The sequence below is a fragment of the Salvelinus alpinus genome, chromosome 16, assembly GCF_045679555.1.
Source record: "Salvelinus alpinus chromosome 16, SLU_Salpinus.1, whole genome shotgun sequence".
NCBI classification, from domain to species: Eukaryota; Metazoa; Chordata; class Actinopteri; order Salmoniformes; family Salmonidae; genus Salvelinus; species Salvelinus alpinus.
Genome location: NC_092101.1, coordinates 28,216,531 through 28,230,768, shown reverse-complemented (window position 1 = coordinate 28,230,768; position 14,238 = coordinate 28,216,531). Strand labels below are relative to the sequence as shown.

Sequence of the window (14,238 nt, the reverse complement as noted above, 5' to 3'; positions counted from 1 at the left end):
GGGCCAAATGTAACACCTAAAAAATAAACACCAAAAAAGACTTAACTTCAAAAACATTCATGTTTATGAATTATCATAGACATATGTAATGATTTTGCAAGAAATATTATTATTTATATGTACGTAACATTTACATTTACATTTAAGTCATTTAGCTGACGCTCTTATCCAGAGCGACTTACAAATTGGAAAGTTCATACATATTCATCCTGGTCCCCCCGTGGGGAATGAACCCACAACCCTGGCGTTGCAAGCGCCATGCTCTACCAACTGAGCCAATATTTACAGTAACACCCCTGTTTGCGCATGGCCATTGGGTTCCTCAGAACATTTGAATATTTTGATGGTGCTCAGCGATATCTGTTTACAACTTCTTTGGCACTCTACAGGACCCCAAGGCTAAAGTTAGTTTTTGTATAATGAATGTGTAATTCATACAATCCTAAAGTATTTTTATTTATTTTTTAAAGCATAATTTGTCTGCTTGGCTCAGGTTCATTTTAACACCGCGTTACAATTGCCCCCAACCCAGCAGCCATGACAACACCTCATGTGCCACAATAGTGACACATGTCAATCATGTTGTCACGCCCTGACCTTAGAGAGCCTTTTTATGTCTCTATTTGGTTTGGTCAGGTGTGATTTAGGGTGGGCATTCTATGTTTTGTTTTCTATGTTTCTTTATTTCTATGTTTTGGCCGGGTATGGTTCTCAATCAGGGACAGCTGTCTATCGTTGTCTCTGATTGGGAACCATACTTAGGTAGCCCTTTTTCCCTCCTTTCGTTGTGGGTAATTAACTTTGTTTATGGCACTAATGCCCTGTAAGCTTCACGGTTGTTTCTTTCGTTTGTTGTTTTGTTGGCGACATTTTAAATAAAACGGAAAATGTACGCTTACCACGCTGCACCTTGGTCCACTTCTTTCATCGGCCGTGACAGAACTACCCACCACAAAAGGACCAACCAGCGTGGTAAAAAGGAGGACTGGACATGGGATGACATCCTGGACGGCAAAGGATCCTGGACATGGGAGGAGATCCTGGCCGGAAGGGATCACCTTCCATGGGAACAGGTGGAAGCAGCCAGGAAGGCGGAGGCAGCTGGTAAAGGGGCCCATCGTTACGAGGGAACACGGCTAACAAGGAAGCCCGAGAGGCAGCACCCCAATTTCTTTTTGGGGAGGGCACATGGGGAGATTGGCGGGTTATAGACCTGAGCCAACTCCCCGTGCTTACCGTGGCGAGCGTCGTACTGGTCAGGCACCGTGTTATGCGGTGGAGCGCACGGTGTCTCCAGTGCGTGTTCACAGCCCGTTGCACTACCTTCCAGCTCCCCGAATCAGCCGGGCTAGAGTGGGCATCCAGCCAGGTCGGAGGGTGCCGGCTCAGCGCATCTGGCCGCCAGTACGTCTCTACGGCCCAGGATATCCTGTGCCGGCTCTGCGCACTGTGTCTCCGGTGCATCTGCACAGCCCAGTGTGTCCTGTGCCTGCGCCCCACACGTGCCGTGCCAAAGTAACCATCCAGCCAGGATGGGTTGTGCAGGCTCTACGCTCGAGACCTCCAGTGCGCCTCCACGGCCCAGTGTATCCTGTGCCCGCTCCCAGAACCAGGCCTCCTGTATGTCTTCCCAGCATGGTGAGTCCTGTGCCTGCTCCCAGAGCCAGGCCTCCTGTGTGTCCCTCCATTCCGAAGCCTCCAGTGATGATCCATGGCAAGAAGCCTCCAGTGATGATCCATGGCAAGAAGCCTCCAGTGATGATCCATGGCAAGAAGCCTCCAGTGATGATCCACGGCACGAAGCCTCCAGTGATGATCCACGGCAAGAAGCCTCCAGTGATGATCCATGGCACGAAGCCTCCAGTGAGGACACATGACACATGTCAATGTTTAGTCAACATACAGTATAGTGATAAAAATGATGCTAGTTTGAATTCTTGAACATTAATGCTCAGGACAGTAAAAGAAAAATACAGCTGGTCAAAAGAACTAGAACAAACATTTGCCGATAAAAGGTGCACATAGTGAGAGCCGGGAGGGAACCTGAATGGACATGTAATGATAGACTTTCATCACTCTAGCTTGTTTATGTGGAGAAATTCAAGGTTTAACAATTGCCCCCGGGTCTCCCCTACATGGAGCATGTGTTTTCTCTCTCTCTGCCATGCAGTGTGTGCCGTCAACACTGTGAACCATCAGATCCTCCTCTCCACCCTCAGGGCTGGGTGTCTCAGGCTCTGCACTTTCTTGGATTGCATCCTACCAGGCAGGCTGCTCCTACCAGGTGACATGGAGAGGATCTGTGTCTGCACCACGTAGTCTCCTCACTACTGGTGTTTCCCAGGTCTCTTGGTCCTTTCCTCTTCTCTCTACACCAAGTCCCTCGGTTCTGTCATATCCTCACATGGTCTCTTCTATCATTGCTATGCGGATGACACTCACCTACTTTTCGGCTTCCCCCTTCTGACACCCAGGTGGCAACATGCATCTCTGCGTACCTGGCAGATATCTCAGCTTGGATGTCGGCCCACCACCTCAAGTTCAACCTCAACAAGACGGAGCTGCTCTTCCTCCTGGGGAAGGACCTGCCCGCTCAAAGACCTCTCCATCACAGTTGACAACTCCACAGTGTCGCCCTTCCAGAGTGCAAAGATCCTTGGCGTGGCCCTGGACAACACCCTGTCGTTAACGCTCTGCAAACATTAAAGCAGTGACTCGCTCCTGCAGGTACAACGTACAACATCCGTAGAGTACAACCTTTCCTCACACAGGAAGTGGCGCAGGTCCTAATCCAGGCACTTGTCATCTCCCGTCTGGCTGGGCTCCCCGCTTGTGCCGTCAAACCGCTGCAATTTATCCAGAACGCTGTAACCATCCCAAGTTCTCCCATGTCACCCCGCTCCTCCCATGTCACCCCGCTCCTCTCATGTCACCCCGCTCCTCTCATGTCACCCCGCTCCTCCCATGTCACCCCGCTCCTCCCATGTCACCCCGCTCCTCTCATGTCACCCCGCTCCTTCCATGTGACCCCGCTCCTCTCATGTCACCCCGCTCCTCCCATGTCACCCCGCTCCTCCCATGTCACCCCGCTCCTCCCATGTCACCCCGCTCCTCCCATGTCACCCCGCTCCTCTCATGTCTCATGTCACCCCGCTCCTCCCATGTCACCCCGCTCCTCTCATGTCTCATGTCACCCCGCTCCTCCCATGTCACCCCGCTCCTCCCATGTCACCCCGCTCCTCCCATGTCACCCCGCTCCTCTCATGTCACCCCGCTCCTCTCATGTCACCCCGCTCCTCCCATGTCACCCCGCTCCTCCCATGTCACCCCGCTCCTCTCATGTCACCCCGCTCCTCCCATGTCACCCCGCTCCTCTCATGTCACCCCGCTCCTCCCATGTCACCCCGCTCCTCCCATGTCATCCCGCTCCTCCCATGTCACCCCGCTCCTCCCATGTCACCCCGCTCCTCCCATGTCACCCCGCTCCTCCCATGTCACCCCGCTCCTCTCATGTCACCCCGCTCCTCTCATGTCACCCCGCTCCTCTCATGTCACCCCGCTCCTCCCATGTCACCCCGCTCCTCTCATGTCACCCCGCTCCTCCCATGTGACCCCGCTCTTCCCATGTCACCCCGCTCCTCTCATGTCACCCCGCTCCTCCCATGTCACCCCGCTCCTCCCATGTCACCCCGCTCCTCCCATGTCACCCCGCTCCTCCCATGTCACCCCGCTCCTCCCATGTCACCCCGCTCCTCCCATGTGACCCCGCTCCTCCCATGTCACCCCGCTCCTCTCATGTCACCCCGCTCCTCCCATGTCACCCCGCTCCTCTCATGTCACCCCACTCCTCTCATGTCACCCCGCTCCTCCCATGTCACCCCGCTCCTCTCATGTCACCCCGCTCCTCCCATGTCACCCCGCTCCTCTCATGTCACCCCGCTCCTCCCATGTGACCCCGCTCTTCCCATGTCACCCCGCTCCTCTCATGTCACCCCGCTCCTCCCATGTCACCCCGCTCCTCTCATGTCACCCCGCTCCTCCCATGTCACCCCGCTCCTCCCATGTCACCCCGCTCCTCCCATGTCACCCCGCTCCTCCCATGTCACCCCGCTCCTCCCATGTACCCCGCTCCTCCCATGTCACCCCGCTCCTCTCATGTCACCCCGCTCCTCCCATGTCACCCCGCTCCTCTCATGTCACCCCACTCCTCTCATGTCACCCCGCTCCTCCCATGTCACCCCGCTCCTCTCATGTCACCCCGCTCCTCCCATGTCACCCCGCTCCTCCCATGTCACCCCGCTCCTCCCATGTCACCCCGCTCCTCTCATGTCACCCCGCTCCTCTCATGTCACCCCGCTCCTCCCATGTCACCCCGCTCCTCCCATGTCACCCCGCTCCTCCCATGTCACCCCGCTCCTCTCATGTCACCCCGCTCCTCCCATGTCACCTCGCTCCTCCCATGTCACCCTGCTCCTTCCTCACACACCACTGGCTTCCAGTAGAAGCTCACATCCACTACAAGACCATGGTACTTACCTACAGAGCAGCAAGAGGAACTGCACCTCCCTACCTTCAGGCTCTGCTCAAACCCTACACCCCAACCCGAGCACTCCGGTCTGCCACCTCTAGCCTTTTGGCACTATGGGAGGGTAGCAGAGTCCCTGCACATCTTCTGAAAGCACCTGAAACTCTACCTCTTCAAAGAGTATCTTAACCCCCCCCTTTCTACTATCTCTGACTTTGCTGATAGCTACTTCATTGAGAAAAAAGATACTTATTATGACTGTGATATGTGGTTGTCCCACCTAGCTATCGAAATATGAATGTACTAATTCTGGATAAGAGCATCTGCTAAATTACTAAAATGTAAAATGGTAAAATGTACAGTACCGGTATATTGTTTTTGTTCTGTGTGTGAAGAAATGACAGCGGTTTTAGCCAAGTTATTAATGTCACATCAATATTACAAGGATGGTTTAATGATTATGTCTAACCCCAATACCTTGAAAAGTTTTGTTTTGGAACATAATGTTCCATAGGGAAAACTATATGAAGCCTTTTATGAAGTAAGAATACCAGTGATATTTCTCCTTGTCCTACAAACAACAAACCAAACAATTGTACATTGAGGCATCTGGAAGACATCTGTCTGTGTGTGTGAGAGAGGGAGAATGAAGGACTTATGTAACATAACGCCGGTGGCGTGGGATGCAGGGGGTGATGGGGGATGGAGAGAAGAGGATAGAAAGGGGGTACTCCTGTCTATATTGTTGTACTGCTGTTTAAACTGTCACTCAGCATTTCAGCTCCTTAAACTTGTGTTTATTCTGTGGAATTGACATCAGGCCAGCAGCAGAATTCACAACATACCTACCTTTCAGTAGAGAGTAAGAAAGAGAGGGAGTGAAGGAGAATGAAGGAGAACGAGGGTGAGAACATTTAGGCTTGCTGGGGGGTGCAGCACACTCCTCTCTTTGTACACATTCTCCTTTGTGCGTACATATAGTGCCCCCCAGTCTGGAGCTCAGAGAAAAGACTGACCTGAGTGTGTTTGAGGAGCAAGGAGAGAAAGCGGGATGAGAGGGAGGAGGAGAGGAATGCAAGCAGAGCAGATCTATCTGGTCTCCACCCTGCCCCTCACCCTCCTGGCTCTTTGACTCTAATGAGAGGCCTGCATCGTTTGGATTCTTTAATCCAGCTTCCAGGAGAAAGACTTCATTGAAACCACTAGTCAGCCTGTAGGGTTCCCATGTAGAGCCTGTAGAGTTCAGAGCCTGTAGGGTTCCCATGTAGAGCCTGTAGAGTTCAGAGCCTGTATAGTTCTCATTGGAGAGCCTGTAGAGTTCAGAGCCTGTAGGGTTCCCATGTAGAGCCTGTAGAGTTCAGAGCCTGTAGGGTTCCCATGTAGAGCCTGTAGAGTTCAGAGCCTGTATAGTTCTCATTGGAGAGCCTGTAGAGTTCAGAGCCTGTAGGGTTCCCATGTAGAGCCTGTAGAGTTCAGAGCCTGTAGGGTTCCCATGTAGAGCCTGTAGAGTTCAGAGCCTGTATAGTTCTCATTGGAGAGCCTGTAGAGTTCAGAGCCTGTATAGTTCCCATTGGAGAGCCTGTATTATTATTTGACCCTGCTGGTCATCTATGAACATTTGAACATCTTGGCCATGTTATAATCTCCACCCGGCACAGCCAGAAGAGGACTGGCCACCCCTCATAGCCTGGTTCCTCTCTAGGTTTCTTAGGTTCTGGCCTTTCTAGGGAGTTCTTCCTAGCCACTGTGCTTCTACACCTGCATTGCTTGCTGTTTGGGGTTTTAGGCTGGTTTCTGTACGGCACTTTGTGACATCAGCTGATTTAAGAAGGGCTTTATAAATACATTTGATTGATTGATTTATTGATTGTAGAGTTCAGAGCCTGTACAGTTCTCATTGGAGAGCTGTAGAGTTCAGAGCCTGTATAGTTCTCATTGGAGAGCTGTAGAGTTCAGAGCCTGTACAGTTCTCATTGGAGAGCCTGTATAGTTCTCATTGGAGAGCTGTAGAGTTCAGAGCCTGTACAGTTCTCATTGGAGAGCCTGTATAGTTCTCAATGGAGAGCCTGTAGAGTTCAGAGCCTGTATAGTTCTCATTGGAGAGCCTGTATAGTTCTCAATGGAGAGCCTGTAGAGTTCAGAGCCTGTATAGTTCTCAATGGAGAGCCTGTAGAGTTCAGAGCCTGTATAGTTCTCAATGGAGAGCCTGTAGAGTTCAGAGCCTGTATAGTTCTCAATGTAGAGCCTGTAGAGTTCAGAGCCTGTATAGTTCTCATTGGAGAGCCTGTAGAGTTCAGAGCCTGTATAGTTCTCATTGGAGAGCCTGTAGAGTTCAGAGCCTGTATAGTTCTCATTGGAGAGCCTGTAGAGTTCAGAGCCTGTATAGTTCTCATTGGAGAGCTGTAGAGTTCAGAGCCTGTATAGTTCTCAATGGAGAGCCTGTAGAGTTCAGAGCCTGTATAGTTCTCATTGGAGAGCCTGTAGAGTTCAGAGCCTGTATAGTTCTCAATGGAGAGCCTGTAGAGTTCAGAGCCTGTATAGTTCTCATTGGAGAGCCTGTAGAGTTCAGAGCCTGTATAGTTCTCATTGGAGAGCCTGTAGAGTTCAGAGCCTGTATAGTTCTCATTGGAGAGCTGTAGAGTTCAGAGCCTGTACAGTTCTCATTGGAGAGCCTGTATAGTTCTCATTGGAGAGCCTGTAGAGTTCAGAGCCTGTATAGTTCTCATTGGCAATCAAACAAGCTAAGTCCCAGTATAGAGACAAAGTAGAGTCGCAATTCAACAGCTCAGACACAAGAGGTATGTGGCAGGGTCTACAGTCAATCACGGATTACAAAAAGAAAACCAGCCCCGTCGCGGACCAGGATGTCTTGCTCCCAGACAGGCTAAATAACTTTTTTGCTCGCTTTGAGGACAATACAGTGCCACTGACACGGCCCGCTACCAAAACCTGCGGGCTCTCCTTCACTGCAGCCGAGGTGAGTAAAACATTTAAACGTGTTAACCCTCGCACGGCTGAAGGCCCAGACGGCATTCCCAGCCGCGTCCTCAGAGCATGCGCAGACCAGCTGGCTGGTGTGTTTAAGGACATATTCAATCAATCCTTATCCCAGTCTGCTGTTCCCACATGCTTCAAGAGGGCCACCATTGTTCCTGTTCCCAAGAAAGCTAAGGTAACTGAGCTAAACGACTACTGCCCCGTAGCACTCACTTCCGTCATCATGAAGTGCTTTGAGAGACTAGTCAAGGACCATATCACCTCCACCCTACCTGACACCCTAGACCCACTCCAATTTGCTTACCGACCCAATAGGTCCACAGACGACGCAATCGCAACCACACTGCACACTGCCCTAACCCATCTGGACAAGAGGAATACCTATGTGAGAATGCTGTTCATCGACTACAGCTCAGCATTTAACGCCATAGTACCCTCCAAACTCGTCATCAAGCTCGAGACCCTGGGTCTCGACCCCGCCCTGTGCAACTGGGTCCTGGACTTCCTGACAGGCCGCCCCCAGGTGGTGAGGGTAGGTAACAACATCTCCACCCCGCTGATCCTCAACACTGGGGCCCCACAAGGGTGCGTTCTGAGCCCTCTCCTGTACTCCCTGTTCACCCACGACTGCGTGGCCATGCACGCCTCCAACTCAATCATCAAGTTTGCGGACGACACTACAGTGGTAGGCTTGATTACCAACAACGACGAGACGGCCTACAGGGAGGAGGTGAGGGCCCTCGGAGTGTGGTGTCAGGAAAATAACCTCACACTCAACGTCAACAAAACAAAGGAGATGATTGTGGACTTCAGGAAACAGCAGAGGGAGCACCCCCCTATCCACATCGACGGGACAGTAGTGGAGAAGGTGGAAAGTTTTAAGTTCCTCGGTGTACACATCACGGACAAACTGAATTGGTCCACCCACACAGACAGCGTTGTGAAGAAGGCGCAGCAGCGCCTCTTCAACCTCAGGAGGCTGAAGAAATTCGGCTTGTCACCAAAAGCACTCACAAAGTTCTACAGATGCACAATCGAGAGCATCCTGTCGGGCTGTATCACCGCCTGGTACGGCAACTGCTCCGCCCACAACCGTAAGGCTCTCCAGAGGGTAGTGAGGTCTGCACAACACATCACCGGGGGCAAACTACCTGCCCTCCAGGACACCTACACCACCCGATGTCACAGGAAGGCCATAAAGATCATCAAGGACAACAACCACCCAAGCCACTGCCTGTTCACCCCGCTATCATCCAGAAGGCGAGGTCAGTACAGGTGCATCAAAGCAGGGACCGAGAGACTGAAAAACAGCTTCTATCTCAAGGCCATCAGACTGTTAAACAGCCACCACTAACATTTAGTGGCCGCTGCCAACATACTGACTCAACTCCAGCCACTTTAATAATGGGAATTGATGGAAATGATGTAAAAATGTACCACTAGCCACTTTAAACAATGACACTTAATATAATGTTTACATACCCTACATTACTCATCTCATATGTATATGTATATACTGTACTACTGCATCTTGCCATCTTTATGTAATACATGTATCATTAGCCACTTTAAACTATGCCACTTTATGTTTACATACCCTACATTACTCATCTCATATGTATATACTGTTCTCTATACCATCTACTGCATCTTGCCTATGCCGTTCTGTACCATCACTCATTCATATATCTTTATGTACATATTCTTTATCCCTTTACACTTGTGTGTATAAGGTAGTAGTTGTGGAATTGTTAGGTTAGATTACTTGTTGGTTATTACTGCATTGTCGGAACTAGAAGCACAAGCATTTCGCTACACTCGCATTAACATCTGCTAACATGTGTATGTGACAAATTAATTGGATTTGATTTGATTTGATTTGATTTGGAGAGCTGTAGAGTTCAGAGCCTGTATAGTTCTCATTGGAGAGCCTGTAGAGTTTAGAGCCTGTATAGTTCTCATTGGAGAGCCTGTATAGTTCTCATTGGAGAGCCTGTAGAGTTCAGAGCCTGTATAGTTCTCATTGGAGAGCCTGTAGAGTTTAGAGCCTGTATAGTTCTCATTGGAGAGCTGTAAAGTTCAGAGCCTGTACAGTTCTCATTGGAGAGCCTGTATAGTTCTCATTGGAGAGCTGTAGAGTTCAGAGCCTGTATAATTATCATTGGAGAGCCTGTATAGTTCTCATTGGAGAGCTGTAGAGTTCAGAGCCTGTATAGTTCTCATTGGAGAGCCTGTAGAGTTTAGAGCCTGTATAGTTCTCATTGGAGAGCTGTAAAGTTCAGAGCCTGTACAGTTCTCATTGGAGAGCCTGTATAGTTCTCATTGGAGAGCTGTAGAGTTCAGAGCCTGTATAGTTCTCATTGGAGAGCCTGTATAGTTCAGAGCCTGTATACTTCTCATTGGAGAGCCTGTAGAGTTCAGAGCCTGTATAGTTCTCATTGGAGAGCCTGTATAGTTCAGAGCCTGTATAGTTCTCATTGGAGAGCCTGTATAGTTCTCATTGGAGAGCTGTAGAGTTCAGAGCCTGTATAGTTCCCATTGGAGAGCTGTAGAGTTCAGAGCCTGTATAGTTCCCATTGGAGAGCTGTAGAGTTCAGAGCCTGTACAGTTCTCATTGGAGAGCCTGTATAGTTCAGAGCCTGTATAGTTCTCATTGGAGAGCCTGTATAGTTCTCATTGGAGAGCTGTAGAGTTCAGAGCCTGTATAGTTCTCATTGGAGAGCCTGTATAGTTCCCATTGGAGAGCTGTAGAGTTCAGAGCCTGTATAATTATCATTGGAGAGCTGTAGAGATCCCATGAACACCAGTGTCTAGTAACAGTGTCTAGTAACAGTGTCTAATAACAGTGTCTAGTAACAGTGTCTAGTAACAGTGTCTAGCGGCAGTGTCTAGTAACAGTGTCTAGCGGCAGTGTCTAGTAACAGTGTCTAGTAACAGTGTCTAGTAACAGTGTCTAGTAACAGTGTCTAGTAACAGTGTCTAGCGGCAGTGTCTAGTAACAGTGTCTAGTAACAGTGTCTAGTAACAGTGTCTAGTAACAGTGTCTAGTATCAGTGTCTAGTATCAGTGTCTAGTAACAGTGTCTAGTAACAGTGTCTAGCGGCAGTGTCTAGTAACAGTGTCTAGTGACAGTGTCTAGCGACAGTGTCTAGCGACAGTGTCTAGTAACAGTGTCTAGGGGCAGTGTCTAGTAACAGTGTCTAGTAACAGTGTCTAGTAACAGTGTCTAGCGACAGTGTCTAGCGGCAGTGTCTAGTAACAGTGTCTAGTAACAGTGTCTAGGGGCAGTGTCTAGGGGCAGTGTGGTCTGGTCTTTCAGTGGGGTAAATGCTCCCAGTGCTGAACAGGATCTCTGGTTAAATGACTGACATCAAATATTTGTCAGAAGACCACCCTTGAATTCACCCTGCATGCGGTCGACTTTGAGTCTTTTTTGTTGTTGTTGACAATATACAGTATATTAAACATCTTTGATCATTTATCCAACACTTTATTAAAAATACTTTGTAAATGGTATATAACCATGGGGCATTTAACTGGACTTTAAGAGCTTCTTTGTTTAGTATCCAAGTGTATTATCAGTGCTCATAGTATCCAAGTGATGGGTATGCTCTACCAGTGATCACTGTGCTCTGTAATGAGGCAAAGTTGTACCACTGCATGTTCCAATTGTCTTTCCTAAATACAAACAATATGTTTTCTGATCTTTTCCATACCAGACGCACACAGGGGAAAAGGAGAAGATCTGCCCATATTGTGGACAGAAGTTTGCCAGCAATGGAACTTTGAGGGTTCACATCCGCAGCCATACAGGTCAGTAGGCCTCCCATAAATGCTCTTTTGGACAAATTCAACTATATTGTCCTAATTGTTTGGTTAAATTCATCAACTGTCATTGAACGTCACAAACTGTAAAACGGTGTGAGATCGACCAATCCAGTCTACCAGATCCAATCCAGTCTACCAGAATGGTAACAGTGTCCCACAGTGTATGTTCATTAAACTGCCTTGAACTGGAGAGCTACACATTCCTGTGTGTTTCCTTACCAACAGACTAGTGCAGAGACCTGGCACAGTCACACACTCCTTCCATCTACCCCTCCCTCCCTCCCTTTTTATTTCTCTACTTCTACTTGTCTTTTTGGCTCTTGCCTCTCTCCCACTTAGACTCTCCCCTGTCTTTCCCCACCGATCTTACCTGTTCTCTCCACTGTCTTTCCCCACCGATCTTTCCTGTTCTCTCCACTGTCTTTCCCCACCGATCTTTCCTGTTCTCTCCACTGTCTTTCCCCACCGATCTTTCCTGTTCTCTCCACTGTCTTTCCCCACTGATCTTTCCTGTTCTCTCCCCTGTCTTTCCCCACCGATCTTTCCTGTTCTCTCCCCTGTCTTTCCCCACTGATCTTTCCTGTTCTCTCCCCTGTCTTTCCCCACCGATCTTTCCTGTTCTCTCCCCTGTCTTTCCCCACCGATCTTTCCTGTTCTCTCCACTGTCTTTCCCCACCGGTCTTTCCTGTTCTCTCCAATGTCTTTCCCCACCGATCTTTCCTGTTCTCTCCACTGTCTTTCCCCACCGATCTTTCCTGTTCTCTCCACTGTCTTTCCCCACCAATCTTTCCTGTTCTCTCCACTGTCTTTCCCCACCTATCCTTCCTATTCTCTCTCCTCTGTCTTTCCCCACCTATCCTTCCTATTCTCTCTCCCCTGTCTTTCCCCAACTATCTTTCCTGTTCTCCTCTTGTCTTCCCTGTATGTGAGATTGAATCGTCACTCCAGTCATGCCACATACATCCTCTCAGGCTACGTAGCTCCCAACAAACAATGGTGATTTCTCTTCCCCAATCCCCTTAATCTCTAGAATGTGTTTGCAGCTTTTTAGTACAAAATATTTTCCATGGGCTTTTCTGCCATTGAGATCCAAAGCACACACATCATCACTAGTGCATCAATCACTATCACGACCATCACTACTATCACTGACCACCATCCAATTTAATGAATTATGTCCCGTTTTCCAGTCATATCTACCTAATCAGGGCTCTATGATTAAGCAATCAAATGCCTTTTGACTGTTTTTATAACGTGCTAATTTATCTATAACTAAATATCTATTAACCTAATGCCTATTCCTACTTATTTAGGTAAGGATTTAGTCTGAAACCATTTCATTGCTAGCTCAGTTCTACTCACCCTCTACAGGTTCCCAAGGCACAAAATAAAGAGTGTGTGTGTATCTGGTTCGTGTGTGTGTGTGGCAGTGTGGAACATGGATGAGGCTGTTTGTATTTATATAGAATAAACCAAAGAGCGGGGCTGTGGGGGAATGCAGTGGGGAGCGGAGGGGACACCTCAAAGAAAGAAAAGAGGAAGGAGAGAAGAGAGAGAAAAGACCACTCCAAGAAAGCATACAGCGGGATGACCCTTGACCCTGACTGGCTGTAAATCTGTCCTCTCATTCTATAGCCCAGAACTCACTTGACCAAGCTTTTGTTGTTTCTTGTGTAAAGAAAGTTGAGGAAAAGTGTGAGTTATTCCCATTAAAAAAACTCAACAAGGCTCATTTTGTTCTCTCACATTGAGGAGTTATTTGTTGGGCATACATACTGTTCTTTCCAGAACAGCTTTGAAGTCTTAGTGTAGCATTATGCATGAAATATACAGGGAATGCATAGTGTGGGCTTACACATGATGCTGTATGAACTGAACCAGTAGTGGGGGTATTTTAATTGGGGTAGAGTCTCTCCCTTCTAGTGGCATTTGACCTCTCTGCAGGTAGGAAGACAGAGGCATGACTAGTGTCTGTTTGGCTTAAGTACAGTTAAAAATGAAGGACACTTGTCATGTAAGACAAACTGTGTAAAAAAACAAGACATTTATGAAAGACTTGTGTTGTCTCTGTACACTACTAGGTGTCGTTTTGTTCATGTGGCTGCTAGTTCTGTAAATAAACCTTTAACGTGCCATCTCTCCCTGTCAATAATCTCCTTAAAGGAAGCCCCCAGCTGAGGTTAAAGGCCTGTATGTTGACAGCCTCTCTGGATGGTACTAAGTTAAAGCCTGGTATTCTTTGTTTTACCAGTGTCCCTTCACAGGAACAGCACAGCTTCACTTATTTACTGGATAAACAATAAACACACTGGATGCTTTGCAAGGTTTTGTCACAGCAGGTTCCCCCCCCCTGGGAGCAGTTATCACTGGACACTGGTAATCACTGTTTCACTGGACACTGGTAATCACTGTTTCACTGGACACTCTGGTCATCACAGAATTGTAAAAAATATTTTGGAGAGGTTATGTATTAACTCTAATAATTGAATTTATAGCACACTTTGAATTGAAAAACAATCGAAGTGCTCCATTGAATGCACTAATAGTGTGGCCTGTTTATGAGGAAGTGAATGGCCATCCCATTAATTTAGGATGTTGTTTGGCTAACACATAGTAACATGGAATTTAGCTGTTGATTGATTCACAAGCATTATTCCAGGCAGACAGAGCGGGTGGGACACTTCTCCCCAGAGTACTGCTGGTGATGTCATGGGCATCCAGGGGACATCCCCCACCAAACTCCATGTCTGAAAGTCCCAATCAGAAATCCTTCCATTCTAAATTGAAAAGTGGAAGGGGGTGGGGACATTACAGGTGATTCCAGAGAATATTAAGTATTAATTCACCAGATGATTCATCTTGGCATAAAACTGGTGTAAATGCAAATG

At 48.4% G+C, this 14,238-nt stretch overlaps 1 protein-coding gene across 1 annotated transcript in view; it reads left to right on the top strand.

Annotated features, from left to right (window-relative positions):
- The window catches only part of LOC139541276 (PR domain zinc finger protein 5-like), a 54,325-nt gene that overhangs the window by 21,414 nt on the left and 18,673 nt on the right, over nt 1-14,238 (top strand). The window contains exon 13 of the mRNA XM_071345738.1: nt 11,242-11,335. Within this exon, the coding sequence (XP_071201839.1) occupies nt 11,242-11,335 (94 nt within the window). The remainder of the gene's footprint in view (nt 1-11,241; nt 11,336-14,238) is intronic.